The following is a 16,780-nucleotide window of genomic DNA, read 5'->3' as shown; positions in this document are numbered from 1 at the left end:
CTGTCCAACTATTTCATAGAAAGCAACAAACAACCAACTTTGTTAATAGCCCAGACTGGACAGGATAGCCGGAGATGATGGACTATCTGTTACTGTTTTAGATTTCATTTTGGTTGTGTTCACAAAGAGAAAATGTTTCACTTTTGCTTCCCAGCTTCCTAAACCCAACAAACATCCATACAAAAGGCAGCACAGACAGGCGGTAAAATCTATCACAGGACAGTCAATACTGTTTGAAAACAGAATTTCTAAAGGGCTGACATCCTTTATGTGGCCATCTTTCAAGGACGGCAACTTTCTACCTCCCTGATACTAGAGAGGGAAAACAAATCCTTAACATGAAGCATTTTTATTTCTGCAGTATATCGCAGGCTAAACAAAAAGATGCCTGAGGATTCCCCTGAGTTGACAAAGTTGCTTTTCTGACAGTGTTGTTTCAAATTATGTTGGAAAATCTCTCCACCACCGCCCTCCCCCCCCCCTTCTCATTTTCTCCCTCTCTCTGGATGTCACAGATGCTGCAGTCAGCTCTGCTCCCCTGTTCAGCTCTCAGCTCAGCATGGTGCCATCAAGCCTTTCTCCCTCATTGTTCCACAACTTAGAAAAAGAAGAGGAAAAGCACAAAAGCAGTTGCAAACATGCATGATAACAAATTCCAATAATTTACTGAGGAGCCTGAAGCAGGCAGGCAGCTACACAGACCTAAGTCTGTTGCTGCTGATGCTGGCGTTGTTAGTAGCCACGGGAGAAACCTCACTCCCAAACCCAGACCCGATATGATGCTTTTATTTGCTTCTCTTTGGCTCTGCCTTGTCCTTTGTACTGGTACGGAGAGTTCTAAAGCCTGCCAATGTCACTGTACCTGTCCACTAGACAAGTCTATGAGAGGGTCAAGACATCTGCACCCCTTCAAGCCCAGCTACAGATCTCGAAGTAAGTACCGAATCTTCAAATATCCCCCTCTGCTTTTAAACGTTTGTTTTCTCTTCTGTAACAATCAAGATTGGCATAACAAGCGGCAAACACCAAGCATCTCTCTCTCCCCCTCTCTGTTTCTCTCTCTGTTCTCAAATAAACACTTTTAACTTCGATACAATGGGAGGCTGATTACAAATTTTAATGACCTTTTTCATATGCAATTCCGCCTTTTCTCTCCTGACTTGAGTTAACAGCGCCTGCCTTCTCTCCCCGTTAAAAGAAATGTGTAAAACTAGTTAAGTGTCCCTTGTCCAGTCACTGGGACATTCTGAAAAAGAGATAGCAAAGTCCTATCTATTTACTATTGAGAAATTCCATCCTCCTGTCTGTAAGCGAAGGGGGGGGGGAAAACAAAACAGGATTCCAATTCAGTCTCATTTGAAATGTCTTTATAAATTGAAAATTTAATGTATTGCAACAAAACAAGAATTGAGAACAAATGTGAATTAAGTTAAAGAAGGAGATAATCGAAAATCCCAACTTAAAATTAACAATGTCTTTCATCAGTTAAAAGTATTTATGGATGTCAACAAAAATAGTTCCTCTAAAATAGTTTGTTCTTCCTAATGTTGCTGGAAATGTAGAAGACATCGACAAACTACTACATCAAATTCTAACACATTTTAACGCAGAGAGCTGAACTAGATGCGTGGGAAACTCGTCTGATTTGTCTTTTGGATAACACTGCAAATTTCTAAATTCCAAACCATACCATTTGCCTGAGCTAAATCGAAGTGACTCCCCACTTGTTATCTTTTCCGCTTCTTAACAACTAGGCGCTTATTTTGTTAAAAAAATTGTATATCTGAAGACACGGGGTGAAATTAAGATTTATTCAAGAGTAGGAATAAATAAAAATAGTTCTTTCCAAAATCGTGATAGTTAACACAAGGCACATTGACTTCTGTCTGAGGACGGCTTTATTAATGCTAAGTTTTAACTTCCTAAATACCCCATTTATAGATCTCGGGAATATGCGTTACCTGCTCTGTAACTTATTTATATCTGCAAAAGGTGCAAGGTGTATGAATCACAGACTAAAGTTTAGCGAATATGTAATGACCATGTATGTTGAAAATAAATGTGTTCAATCAATAGATGCAAACGTGTGCACACACTGTATGAACGGGAATGTACTTCACTTCTATGCAAATTGCTTTAAGAATTGTAGGAAGTTTGAAAGTTGAAAGGATAATAGTCCAAATCAAGGTCTAGATTCCATGTGTTAAGCAGAGAGGCAGGTTCCAACTCTGAATGAATGCTTCTACAAAAAAGCCCTGCTCTATGAAATGTTTGCTTCCTGCAGGCAAGCACAGTGGTAGACCATCCCACCAGCAAATCAACTGTTCAGCTCTTGAAAATTAACACTTTGCCCTCAGCCCAACAAATTACTACAAAAAAGAGTAACAATGACCCATACACAGACAGCTTCCTTCCAAAAACTGTCCACTGATATATTTTGCGGCCTTATATTCCTTCGCTACCCAACTGCGCCTCACCAAAGAATGTGAGCCAAAAAGAGACAATAAAGTCGTGGCTTGTTGATCTATTTAGCCCCTCAGATAATCTGCAAGGCAGACTTGGTTGAATGTTTATGGTTTTAAAAATAATACACTAAATATTGAAATGACCACTAGCTGGGAATTTAATTGAGATGGCTACAAGGTAATAAATAGTTAAATAGCAAAATTATCATGGTTAATGGATGGAACAAACTGCTCCAAAGGTCAATTATCTGTATCTAGTGTCTGAGCTGGATTTAAAATTGTTTTTTAAAGTTAATTTTGTTTGTTAATTCTTGAAATTATTTCATCATTGAGCAATACAAACTCTATTGGGTTGTGTTTGATTAACTTAAATTCCCATTGGGTAATGTTCATTTCATGGTTATTCCCAATGGAGTGCCCTTGTTACATGTCATAGCAGCACTAGATTATATTAAATCACCATTAGATTTTGCTTGGTCCAGGCATAATGTGGGCTGGATTCTCATCATTTTATGTACAATTGTTCCACAGACAAGCACTCTTACTTTTAAACTAGTATCTCTTTGGGTGGAAAATCTGCCATCCTTGCCTGACCTGCCTTTACATGATTCCAGTCCCACACTGCTGTGGTTGACTCTTAATTGTCATATGCAGTTGTGCCGTAAGCAAATCGGTTTTATTAAATAATATTGGGCAATAAATTCCATTCCTGCAAGCATGTCTCAAGAATCTCTTTTAAATTTCATTTCTCTGTTAGTTCACTGGTTAATGCATCCTTGTACATTTCAGTTGTATCATAAAACAATTAATTTATTAGAAAAAACAAGGTTAACAATTGCATTAAAATAGCACATAAAGGAATCACGAGTGAGCTACCAGAGGGAGAGCCGAGAGCAACTGAATTTATGTTGTCTGCAATGAATCTTGTTTGACTCTTTTATAGCATTGTCTCAGTGAAATACTCAATACTTTATTGGTGGATGTGGGGGATTTCAATGCTTTAGTGGTACATCTTAGGCTTATTACGGTATGACTGACTACCTAAAAACATTAAATAATAGATGCTGCAGTTCATGAATCAATCTATTCAGTTTAATATCAGGAAAATAAATCTGTTCCTATAATGATATACAGCCTAAACTTTCTAATTCAATGCTGCTTCATTCACACTGTCACAATAGTTCAGAATTATTTTGTATGCATAAAATGGTTTTGAATTTTCAAAGCTGAATTGCTTTGGAAACTTGAGCACTTGTTAAAAAATTGTGATGTTAAATGATGTTGGAAAGTGCTGCACCTAATACAGAATTAGAAGACAGTAGTTTACAATCACCTGATAAATATATGTACTTAGAATTCGAGAAGATTTCCATTTACATTGGCCCCTGCCATATTACAGATTTTAATTCTTACAATTCTGCAATCACTTATATTTGTACACTGCACCTCGCATTGCAGAGAGACATTTCACAATAATGGCCATCAAATAGTGAGGCAGAAAAGAACAGGAAGGAGGAATGCATAAGGGATATTAGGACCAGTCGCTAAATGTTTGAACAAAGAGGTCAGTTTTGAACTGAAGAGTGCCTTAAAGGAGGGGCAGTAAGTAGAGAGCTGGAAGGGTTCAAGGAGGGAATGCCAGAACTGGGGCCTTCACAGTTAAAGGCACAGCTGCCAATGAATGAATGAAATTAAGAATGCATGGGATGACGGAGCTGGAGGTGTGCAGAGTTCTCTGGGAGGTTATAGAACTTGAGGAGGTGACAGGGTTAGGCAGGGCAAAGGCAAGGCAAAGAATGCATCGAATGCGAGGATCAAAATTTGAACTTTGGAGAAAAATCTGAAGAAAATGATGACATACATCTATTTTGGTTGCAGCTGTATGATTGTGTTAGTATTCAGATAGAATCATAAAATCAGAGAATCCTTACAGTATGGAAGCAGGCCATTCAGCCCATTGAGTTCACACCAACTCTCCAAAGAGCATCCCAACTAGATCCACCCTATCCCTATAACCCTGCATTTTCCCATGGCTAATCCAACTAGCTTGCATGTCCCTGGGCACTTTGGAGCAATTAAGCATGGTCAATCCACCTAATCTACATATCTTTGGACTGTGGGAGGAAATTGGAGTACCCAGAGAAAACCCACACAGACACTGGGGAGAATGTGCAAATTCCACACAGACAGTTGCCTGAGAGTGGAATCGAACCTGGGTCCCTGGTGCTGAGATGCAGCAGTGCAACTTTGCTCAGCAAGAGGGTTTGTGTCTTTAATTTTCAGTTCCTCAATGTAAGGAGCCAAACACCTGAATATTTTAATCCCTTCTTATTGGTAGTATCACATTTTATGGCATTTCACATCACTGCTTTAAGACAGAATCATGGAACCTTGAATTTATAATCGAATCATAGATTCCCTACTGTATGGAAACAGGCCATTTGGCCCAACAAGCCCACATAACCCTCCAAAAAGTAACTCACCCAGACCCATTCCGCTACATTTACCCCTGACTAATGCACCTAACCCACACATCCCTGAATACTATGGGCAGTTTAGCATAGCCAATTCACCTAACCTGCACACCTGAGTCTACAAGCTGGTTTTGATAACCAGCTTTAATAATATCAAATCAGTAAAGAGACATGTGAACATAAGTCCTTTCAAATCCAATTTAAAGCTTCAGAGAATCATTATGAAACATTTGGCCCCAATTTAAAATAAGTTTCTTCTCTCCACAGATATAATTTAACCCCAGCTTCAAATGAGTACCCAATTCAGTCAGTCCTCTTGTTTTTGATGAGATTATCTATACTATGTACCAATGAGCCAGAAATAGTTTTATGCAGTGCTTCTGTACTCTGGGTTAAGTTGCAAGAAATATACATAATCAAAGGTTCCAACAGCCTGGAGAGAGAGGCAACCTCCTTCCAATTTGTGACGTCAGACTCACAATGGAAATAGTTTGGGCTGCCTCTGAAATCCAGTGTTCCCATCAGACAATGTATGTTGTGGGTCAAATTGCACAAGCCATCAATTACATTCAATTAAGTGAGAAATCGCAACGTTGTAGATTCATCTCTGCTGTACCAAATCCATGCTAGCTACTAAGTCCATCACTAAGATCTCATGGAATATAGGGAGAGCTAGTCATTTGGACACAGAACTGGCTCAAAGGTAGAAGACAAAGGGTTGCTTTTTAGACTGAAGGCCTATGACCAGTGGAATGCCACAAGGATCGATGCTGGGTCCACTGCTTTTTGTCTTTTATACAAATGATTTGGATGTGAACATAGGAGACACAATTAGTAAGATTGCAGAAGACACCTAATTGGAGGTGTAGTGGATAGCAAAGAAAGTTATCTCAGAGTACCATGGAATCTTGATCAGATGGGTCAATGGGCCGAGGAATGGCAGATGGAGTTTAATTTAAATAAATGTGAGGTGCTGCATTTTTGGTAAGGCAAATCATGGCAGGACTTATACACTTAATGGAATGGTCCTGGGGAGTTTTACTGAACAAAGAGACCTTTGAGTGCTGTTTTATAGTTCTTTGAAAGTAGTGTTGCAGGTGGATAGGATAAAGAAAAAGGCATTTGGCATGCTTTCCTATATTGGTCAGAGTATTGAGCAAAGGAGTTGGGAAGTCAAATTGCTGCTATACAGGATCGGCCACTTCTGAATATTGTATGCAATCTGGTCTCACTCCTATAGGAAAGATGTTGTGAAACTTGAATTGGTTCAGAAAAGAGTTACAAAGATGTTGCTAGGGTTGGAGGATTTGAGCTATAGGGAGAGGCTGAATAGGCTGGGGCTATTTTTCCTGGAGCTTCGGAGGCTGAGGGGTGACCTTACAGAGGTTTATAAAATCATGAGGGGCAAGGATAGGATAAATAGACAAGGTCTTTTCCCAGGGATGGGAGAGTTGACAACTAAAGGGCATAGATTTAGGGTGAGAGGGGAAAGATATAAAAGAGACTTAATGGGCAAGCTTTTCACACAAAGGCTGGTGCTTGTATGGAATGAGCTGCCAGAGGAAGTGAAGGAGGCAGGTTCAACTACAACGTTTAAAGAGTATTTGGATGGGTAGATGATTAAGAATGGTGTAGAGGGATATAGTTGAAACTTTATTGCTGGAACAGCACAGCAGGTCAGGCAGCATCCAGGGAACAGGAGATTCGACGTTTCGGGCACAGGCCCTTGTTCCCTGGATGCTGCCTGACCTGCTGTGCTGTTCCAGCAATAAAGTTTCAACTTTGATCTCCAGCATCTGCAGACCTCACTTTCTCCCCGTAGAGGGATATAGACCAAATGCTGGCAAATGGGACTAGATTAATTTAGGATATCTGGTCGGCATGGACAGGTTGGACCGAACGGTCTGTTTCTGTGCTGTACATCTCTATGATGCTACGAATCTATAAGTCATAATAATCATTGGACTGAATGTCCTCATTCTGATTCATAACACTTCTGTGATTCTCTAATTTGTCAAATACTTCAGGGCTGCTGTGCATCTCAATTGATATATCAAATGACAGAGAATATGCACCATATGCATTTATTGATTGGGTCTGAATCTACAAACATTCACTTAATGGTGCAAAGAATCAACTTTGATCACAGGGATGAAAAGGGCGACAATAGCAGTCAAATGTAGTATTCAAAATCTCTCAGGGATTGTGAAGTAGTGCCAGAGCCTAGAAACAAATCTCCCCGCACCCCCCCCCCCCAACTCAACTTGAGGAGGAAACTAATGAAAGCAAAATAAGATGAAAAATATCTATATTTTACTATAACTCTTTGATATTTCCATAAAAGATAAATAACAACTTACACAATTAAACTTGGGCAGTAATTCCTTTCAGTCTAAACAATTATTATTCATTAATCAGTCCCTCATTTCCCTTAATTGGCTAATTAACCACTCAAGGGCTACAGACTTTAAAATTAATTGAATTCATTATTTTCTTTATAAAAAATGTCTAATTCTGCTTGACAAACAAGCTTGAAGGACATTGTTTGTCGCAGTGTGCAGTGTGACACTGTTCTACAGAAAATGAGTTTTCAGCATAAAGGGGCACTGTGATCGATGGAGGCCTACATTCAGATGCTAGTTATAGCTCAATAATAGTAATCTCACCTACTGTGAATTCAAGTCCCACTCCATGCACTTGAGCACAGATTTGAAATTGACCCCCCACTGCAGTACTGAGGGAGATTGTGCTGGATGTGCAGACTTTTGGATAAGGTATTAAACCAAGGCCCCACCTACATTCTCAGTTCAACAAAATTAGATCATTGGACATAATCTCGAAGGACAGAAGAGGAGTTGTCCCCAGTGTCCTGGTAGTTATATTTTACTCTTGTTAAATGTCCATCTACAACACATGAACATTCTTAAAAAGGCGTAAAGCAAAATAGAGAATCAGAGTCTTTCTACACCTCCCTGGATAAGGAATGGAGGGACTCGGGATAGGGTGGGGAATATGGTGTTTAAGATCAGCTGTCTGTTGCATAAGTCACATTGAAACTTGAAACTTGAGCATTTGTATAGTCAGATGATGCCAGTGGCCACTTAGAAGTTAATGACTTTCAGTCTCATTATCAGACACAGTTCAATCTATGAATGTCTAGAATATTAAATCAGATGATGGAATACAATGATTGATATTCCATCTTCTTCATAATGACAGGAGGAAGGACTCTTCAAAAGTACTCTATTGGCTGTAAAGCACTTGGGATATTTAGATATTGAAAGGCACTATATAAATGCAAGTTTTTCTGTCTAACTGAAGCAGTTATTGTTACTTGGTTTTCAGAAGCATTTTTTTACAGTGTAGAAAATTGGCATCAGATAAAAAGCATAACTGCTACTTTGGATTTTGATGTTTGAAGTTCCAAGATGCTCAACAAAACAGACTCAAAACACTTGAACTGTTTGGAACAGGCAAGAAAAGAGAGGGTTTTAGCAGCTCATATTTCAGTACATTTTGTGAGGATTCTTAAAAATTAGCAAACCATTAAACAGACAAATATCTTAACGTCCAAAGCCCAGAATTTAAATCTAGTCATTGTGATGGTGACTATAAAACTATCTTCAATTATTGAAAAAAGCCATTTGATTTATTAATGTTCTTCAGAGAAGGAATTCTGCCCACCTCAGCCATGTCTTGCCCTACTGTGATGTAGCTGACTGTTATTTCTCCTGAAATGGCTAAATATGCCAGCCAGTTCAAGGGTAATTAGAGATGGGAAGGAAAAGCTAGCCTTGCTAGTGATGTCCACATCCCATGGAAGAATAAATAAAAACAAACTACAGTCTAAAACCAAATGGTTCTTTGGCCATTCTACATCGAGTGTGACTTTTCGCAACCATTTGAACTCAGAGGTATCCTAATGCAGCCTGATCCAAGTTCACATTCATACTTTTCAAGATGTGATTAATTATTGGAATAGAAATATGAGAAATGCTGATGGTTTTCAATGCGTTCCAACATGAGCTGAGTAAAGATGGAATCTTGGATGGAGTCATAGAATCATACTGCTTGGAAACAGGCCCTTCAGCCCAACTCGTCCAAACTGACCAGGTTTTCGAAACAAAACTGCATGATCTTCATGATCTTTATGAATTTTTGCACCTACTGCAACATTGCATACAGTTACTGAGCCATCAGAAGCAGGTCAAAATCAATCATGTTCAAGGATTTTTTTGGGAAAAAGCCAGTCGTAAAGTGCCACTAATTGCTTCAATGCCATCAGGTTATTAAAAGTAAGTCATCAATGCTTACTTGGTTTTAATGTACAGATGCATTTCCACTAAGGTCACATGAATAGTCATGGTCACATTACGTTGTAAACTATAAGTATCCTACCTATCTATGTATCGATGTTCTATTGGTCATTGTTTGAAGGCCTGGCTGTTTCTTCCTCAATACATGGACTCTCCCAGAATAGCTTTTCCTGTTCCTGGCCCTAGAGCTCTCTGATCATCTGGGAAAATTCTGCAAAGGAAATCTGGAGGGATGTCCATTAGGGTTGATGATATCCCTGCTTGATTTTTCTAAATGTGCTGCACTGTGACAATTCCAGTAGAAGAACAATAATATCTGTCCCTGAAGTTCCTTTCCTCTCTCTCGTTTCTCCTTTCCTCTTGCAGATTCAGAATGACTTGACTATCACCTTGCCTTCTTCTCTCCTTCCTACTCACTGTAACCTTGGCAACGTCCTTCACTGGGAACCCCGAAACTTCATCCCAGCTTGTGAATGAACAAAGAGAGAATGTATTTTAGCCATTAAAACTATTTGGGCATACTTCAATATCGGACTTGAGAGACCCATGAGAGACCCACGAGAGTCCCGTGTCATTTCTGATATAAACCAGCAGATATTTTAATTATATCTACACCACATTCCTTTAGGAATTTGTCACTGTAGCAGGCTCAGAGAGAACAGAGTAACTTTGCACTAATGATTCCTAAACTTTTCCATCACTAGGGCTTTCCTTGCCTGAGGCCTTGGTCTGCTGTTAGAAATTTATTGCTGCCATTAGTTACCAACTCCAGTATTCTTTGTCACGCAGTTACTGAGATGCTGGAAAGTGAACTGCATGGACAGTGATTAATTTTGTCTGACTATCAGGGATGGCTGAATTACAAACTCTGATTGGATATAATCCTGGAATTGTCATCACATGACCTCCTACCTCCAAAGGCTTGTCCATCACCTGCACTAACCATCCCACCACATTGCTCCCGCTGGTTACACATTTGATGGTGCCTTTCACCACTTTAAAAGTGAATATTGATTACCAGACTGGATGATGTCATGACTGCTGATCAAACAGCCCTTTACTCCACATCCAATATTTTAAAAAAATTCGTAAAAACTACAATTCATGAGATGAATTAATTCCACGTGTTATTCCATTTCTCCAACTCATGTCACTACATTTCAAGAACCAAAATCCAAAGAAAATCTTAAAATGAGTAGAGTTTCTTGAAGCCCTCGCTCACAAAGCTCCTTTGCACTGGTCTTTTGGGAATTAGACTTCAATTCGTGAAGATTCCACGGCAATCCTGGAGAACTGAGAAATCTACCTCTGAGGGCAGAATTGGAGGAGCGAGTGCTCTCTGCTGGCAGCTCCCATCTCCCTAGCTCAGTCAGGATATGATGGAGGGCTAGGAACTACCACACTGACAAGGCAAAGAGTGTCCGAGCATCCAAATGGACAGAATTAGACCTGAGAAGCTTGGAAAAAAATCAATGTATTTGGTAAGGTCCCCTGCCCCTCCCTCCCCTCAGATCCCAACCTCCCCTTGCCAACCAAAGGCACACAGGTGCTAGATTTCCGAACATTTGGGCACATGATGAATGGAGATAGGCCTAAAATGACAAGGGCACTTAGAATCCCTACTGTGTGGAAGCAGACCATTCGGCCCATTGAGTCCAAACCGACCCTCTGAAAAACATTCCAACCACACCCATCCACAAACCCATAATGGTGCATTTCCAATGGCTAATCCACATAACCTGAACACTATGGACAATTTAGCATGGCCAATCCATCTAACCTGCATATCTTTGGACTGTGGGAGGAATCCATGGCACCTGAAGGAAACCCATGCAGACACGGTGAGCATGTGCAAACTCCACACAGCCACCCAAGTGGAATCAAACCCATCTCCCCAATACTATGAGGCAGCAGTGCTAACCACTGAGCCATTGTGCCACCCCACTTGCCACCCCTGTGGAAATTAAGTAGATTCCCACTACTTCTGTAAATTCTGGCAAGACCAGAAATGGAGTTATGCTGTCACCATTACATTGAACTCCAGACTGCATATTCAATAAACCTGAGATCATTCTGCTGCCCATGTCTTCATTCACAGCAACTGCCAGTCACCTGTCACTTTGAGCTCACTGATACATATCCCAGCTCTCAATCAAACAGCATCTTGACGTTGAAGTTCTCATCCATGTTTTAAAACCTCTTCCTGGTCTTAAGAGATTCTTCCTTTCTCTGTAACCTTCTTTAGCTACTCAATTCTTTTGCATTCACCTAATTTGAGCTTTTGGTGAATACCCAAGTAGAGTTGCTCTGAGATTGGTATGATTCACAGCTACCTGATGAGGGAGCAGCATTCTGAAAGCTGGTACTTCCAAATAAACCTGTTGGACTATAACCCGGTGCTGTGTGGCTTTTAATCTGTGATTGGTGACATTCTAATGAAACAAGACAAGAGTCATGACTTCTCTTGCCTATGTGTCAGAAATGATGCAGTAGGGCCTGAACTTATACCTTTAGTAATAACTTATTTTAAAGGATTTCAATGGAAACTTGCTGAGGTGAAGTTTCTCAGGCAATGAGATGCATGAATTCTCCAGGTTATTCCTCTTCACTAACTCATTCTAAAACAGGCCAGGAAGTAATTTGACTCTATGCCTGTTTGAGCAATGAAGAGTCAACAAATGTTTGGGAACTGCTGACTCTGCAAGACCAGTGGATTATTGTTCCAATATACAGACAAATCCTGATTACATTTCAAGTATTAGCTAATGGATGTGCACTGGAAATGAAGCTACAGTAATAACAAACTCCTCAATTAGCTGGTTCTCTACCATCAAAATTTGATGGTAGAGTAAGAAAATTGCCAAACTATGACTGGATCACTTCATAAGTACTAACTGATAGTTTCAAGCCATATGAAATTCCCGTATGTCACTTTCTCAGTGTATCATTTGGACTCTTCCTCAATGTAGTGGCCATGTGGAACTGTGATGTGCAGGTGTCAGTGTTGGACTGGGGTGGACAAAGTCAGAAGTAACATGACATCAGGTCATAGTCCAATAGGTTTATTTGAAATCACAAACTTTCAGAGCACTGCTCCTTTGTCAGGAGAAGTGTGTGACTTCTGACTATGTGAAATTGTTTTGTTATTTGTGGATTAATTTTGAGCTAAGAGTCTTGAAGTAGTTCCATATCTCTCTATCTTGCTATGTTTCTCTAATTTCCCACTTCTCTATCTTTAATTCTCACTGAATCTATGTCTCTCTTTGTATCTCTCTTTTCCTCAATATATTTTTGTTAGCACAGGAACAAATGCATCACTTTATTTGTAAGGCTTCATAACAAAGCACATCAATCCAAACTTTTTCATCCCATTTCCAATCACCAAGCTGTCATTTGAATGCCAGATTTTCACTACTTCATCTAAAATAAATGTTGGAAAGAAAATTGTACATAATACCCTTTTTGAACTTCATTTAGAAAAGCTGCAGGTATTCAAACATTTGTTGACTTACATTGCTCTAATAGGCATAGAGTCAAATTGTTTCCTGACTCATAGTGACTTAAGTTCAAGGAAAGGAATGGGTTAGCATGATTTAGTGGAAAAAAAATCAAGTTTGACCATTGTTTTGATGTTCTTTGAAGGAACAACATGTGTTGTGGTTAAAGAAGAGCCTATAGATGTACTGTATTTAGGTTTCCAGGAATCATTTGACAAGATGCAGCATAAAAGATTTTTGCAAGGTTTGTGAAGGTTTGTAGCTCAGGTTGCGGCTTAGGGTGTAGGTTTGCTCGCTAAGCTGTAGGTTTGATATCCAGACGTTTCATTACCTGGCTAGGTAACATCATCAGTGGCAACCTCCAAGTGAAGCGAAGCTGTTGTCTCCTGCTTTCTATTTATATAAGTTGATATAAATAGAAAGCAGGAGACAACAGCTTTGCTTCACTTGGAGGTCACCACTGATGATGTTACCTAGCCAGGTAATGAAACGTCTGGATATCAAACCTACAGCTCAGCAAGCAAACCTACACCCTAAAGCATAAAAGATTATTGTACAATGTGGGATTTCATGATGTAGGGAGATTGTATTAGATGGAATAGAAGATTGGCTGGTTAGCAAGGAACAAAGAACATACATTAGGCTGAGATAGACATATTTTTAATCAGAAAGGCCATCAGAAGCTATGGGGGAAAGACAGGAAGGTGGAGTTCAGGATTATCACATCAGTGATGATCTCATTGAATGGCAGAGCAGACTCAATGGGCTGAATGGCTTACTTCTGCTCCTATGTCTTATGGTCTTAGCAGGCAACATGCAAATTTCAGTATTTTTATGATTAACAGGCTGTGATAAATGGAGTTTCCCAGGAGTCTGTGCTGAGGCATCAATTGATAATAGTGGCTTGAGATTTTGTCAGTGCCCAAGTAAACACAAAATGATTGAACACTCAGAAAGTAGGCAAAGAGATTTGAGATGCATCCTGTCCAGATGTGCAAGATGGCAGTGAGTCCCTGAACCCAGAGAGATCTGGCAAGAACATAATCATAAAACTGTTGGTAAAGTGCAGTGTCGAATACAGTGCTGAGATGTGTTACAAACTATGGAATCTATGGAATTCACTACCACAGAAGGCTGTGGAGGCGAGGTCATGGCATATATTCAAGATGGCGATAGATAGATTCTTGTTTGTAAAGAGGATCAAGGGTTACGGGGAGAAAGTGGGAGAATGGGGTTGAGAAATTCATCAGCCATGATTGATTGGTGGAGCCGATTCGATGGGCTGAATGGCCTAATTTCTGCTCCTATGTCTTATGGTCTTATGGTCTTAAATTACTCTGAGATTTGCCATGGTGGTGTGGTGTAGCTGGTGTTTTGCCAATGCCAGCTTCAGTGGACAAAGAGTGGAGGTGGTCGATTCCCATGGAGTATGCTAAGGGATGCCAGGGAAAATTGGTCTACATGGATGTCTGAAGAAGACTCCAGAGAGCTGCAGGTGCCTCGGAAGTGATTAGACTTTTAAATTAGGAATTGTTGCTAGCTAGTTTCCCACTGGCACTGAGACAGCCTTAATAGAAATGAGGCAAGGGGAACTAGTAATGGGTTACAAATACTCATAAATAGGATCCTCTTTTCTTATTAGTGAAGTTGTAACCTAGCCATTGAAAGTCTAAGGAGAAAATCTCTTTTCTTTTGACATTGAGAATCTAATTTTTCGATTTTCCCCATATTTTCCAAAATTTCGCACCATGATGTTCAGATGTTGCAAAGATTCTGCTGGTTATCTTCAGCATTTTGCCCTTAAACTTGGGGCCACTGTTCAAACTATACCACATTTTATGAGTATTAGTTTATTCACCTTAATGTTGCTGCATGAAAGTTGTAACGTGATTGGTAGGGTGGCTAATTCTGACAGATAGAATCATAGAATTTTACAGTCCAGAAGGCGGCCATATGACCCATCATGTCTGTACCGGCCTCTGAAAGAGTGAACCAGCAAGTACCACTCTCTAGCCCTAACTTCATAGTCTCTGTATTCATCACATCCAAATACATATTACAGCTCTTTTTTGAAATCTTGAGTAAAGACATTTCTCCTCATCTCACTCCAGCTCACTTGCTGAAAATCATGAAATTGTGAGCCTTAGTTACAGACATACCAACTAGTGGAAACAGAATATTCTTCTTTACCCTTTCAAAATTGTTCATAATTTTGAATACCCTTAATCTTCTCTGCTCCAAGGAGAATAAGCCCAATTTCTCTAATCTCTCCTTGTGTCTAAAATCCCTCATTCTTGCTATCATTCTAATAAATCTCCTTTGTTGTCAACCAGAAGCGGCAGGGATAGACCACTATAAACACCGGAGGAAACACCACAGAAGCGCTTCACAGGAGGCTCCCAAGCACTGAGGATGTCACCTAGACAGGGAACGAAACGTTTGCAACAAAAACTTCCAGCTCGGCGAACAGAACCACAGCAACGAGCACCCGAGCTACAAATCTTCTCACAAACTTTGATCTCCTGCTAAATGTCTGCCCATTTGGTCAACTTGTCAATGTTCCTCTGAAGTTGTTCAGTCTTATCCTCACAATTCACTATTTTCCATAGCTTAGTATCATCCATAAACTTAGAGATTTTGCCCTCAACGCTTATCTCCGAATCATTTATGTAAATCAGATAATAATAGATCCCAACACTGATCCCTGGGGAACACCACTTTCAATTCATCTGCAATCTGAGAAATGCCCATCTATAATTACCTTCTGTTTCCTATCTTTTAGCCAACTTCTAATCCATGCTGCCAAGCACCCATTAATCCCAAACATTTCTAATTTGCTAACCAAACCCTCGGATGCTGCCTGACCGGCTGTGCTTATCCAGCACCACACTCTTCAACTCTAATTGGCTAACCAACCTGCCATGTTGATTAATATCAATCCATTCTGTACGATTTGTGTTCATTTGTTCGAGAAATATTTAGATCATCTGATATCTCTCTATAGAACCCATTCAACATAATTGTAGCTTCAAACAAGCTACTTGCTAATTTTCTAAAAATTCATCTTAAAAGGTCCTCAAACCATAACTTTATAGTTCTCCAAAGCTATTTTCACCTTTCCAAACAAAAGCTTCTGCGCATTCAAGCAGCACCATATAGCAAATTACAATCAAAATAAATCAATACCTCATGATTTATGGTCATTGAATCATATGACCAGACATTTTGTGTTAAAACATTAAGTTTTCCTAAATTTCTCATTTATTCAGGGAACACAATCTTAAATTAAATTAGTCAAGGTAGTCCAATCAATAATGTCTTAGTTGCTCAGCCTTAAAATATTGGTTCCTTGTTATGAATTGATTAACTCTCTGTAACAAACATTATCACCTTAGTTTAATAAATTGAATGTCTGTGGTATCATACATAAAGTAACAGCATCCCTGATTTTGATCATTCAATCAGATGCTCAGTCTGCTGATTTAAATTCTCAAATCCAAAATCAAATAAATCTCAATATCAGAAAAACAACCCTTTGTTTTTAATCTATGAATGAGAAAAAGCATCTCATAATTCACATAAGTCAGTATCTGTCCACCAAAGAAGCACAAATCAACATCCTAACCTTACTGTTAATAGCCACAAAGAAAATATAAAGGGTTAAACACTTTTAGCATTGCAGAACACCAAAATAACTCAGAAGAAATAAAACAGCAGCAAATTAAAGCAGATGTCTTGAAACGGTTAAAGGTGGATAAATCCCCAGGACCTGATCAGGTGTATCCGAGAACTCTGTGGGAAGCGAGAGAAGTGATTGCTGGGCCTCTTGCTGAGATATTTGTATCATCGATAGTCACAGGTGAGGTGCCGGAAGACTGGAGGTTAGCAAACGTGGTGTCACTTTTTAAGAAGGGCGGTAAAGACAAGCCAGGGAACTATAGACCGGTGAGCCTGACCTCGGTGGTGGGCAAGTTGTTGGAGGGAATCCTGAGGGACAGGATGTACATGTATTTGGAAAGGCAAGGACT

General features: G+C 39.7%; 1 protein-coding gene across 2 annotated transcripts in view; it reads left to right on the top strand.

Annotated features, from left to right (window-relative positions):
• The first annotated feature begins 529 nt into the window (after positions 1-529).
• The window catches only part of robo4 (roundabout, axon guidance receptor, homolog 4 (Drosophila)), a 139,257-nt gene continuing 123,006 nt past the window's right edge, over positions 530-16,780 (top strand). The window contains exon 1 of one of the 2 annotated variants that reach the window (XM_043676848.1): positions 530-933. In XM_043676848.1, coding sequence (XP_043532783.1) covers positions 777-933 — 157 coding nt within the window. In that variant the 5' untranslated portion in view covers positions 530-776. The remainder of the gene's footprint in view (positions 934-16,780) is intronic. The other variant, XM_043676846.1, reaches the window with a different exon arrangement.

This window comes from Chiloscyllium plagiosum, chromosome 35, assembly GCF_004010195.1.
Source record: "Chiloscyllium plagiosum isolate BGI_BamShark_2017 chromosome 35, ASM401019v2, whole genome shotgun sequence".
Classification (NCBI taxonomy): Eukaryota; Metazoa; Chordata; class Chondrichthyes; order Orectolobiformes; family Hemiscylliidae; genus Chiloscyllium; species Chiloscyllium plagiosum.
This window is presented reverse-complemented; position numbering and strand designations above follow the sequence as displayed.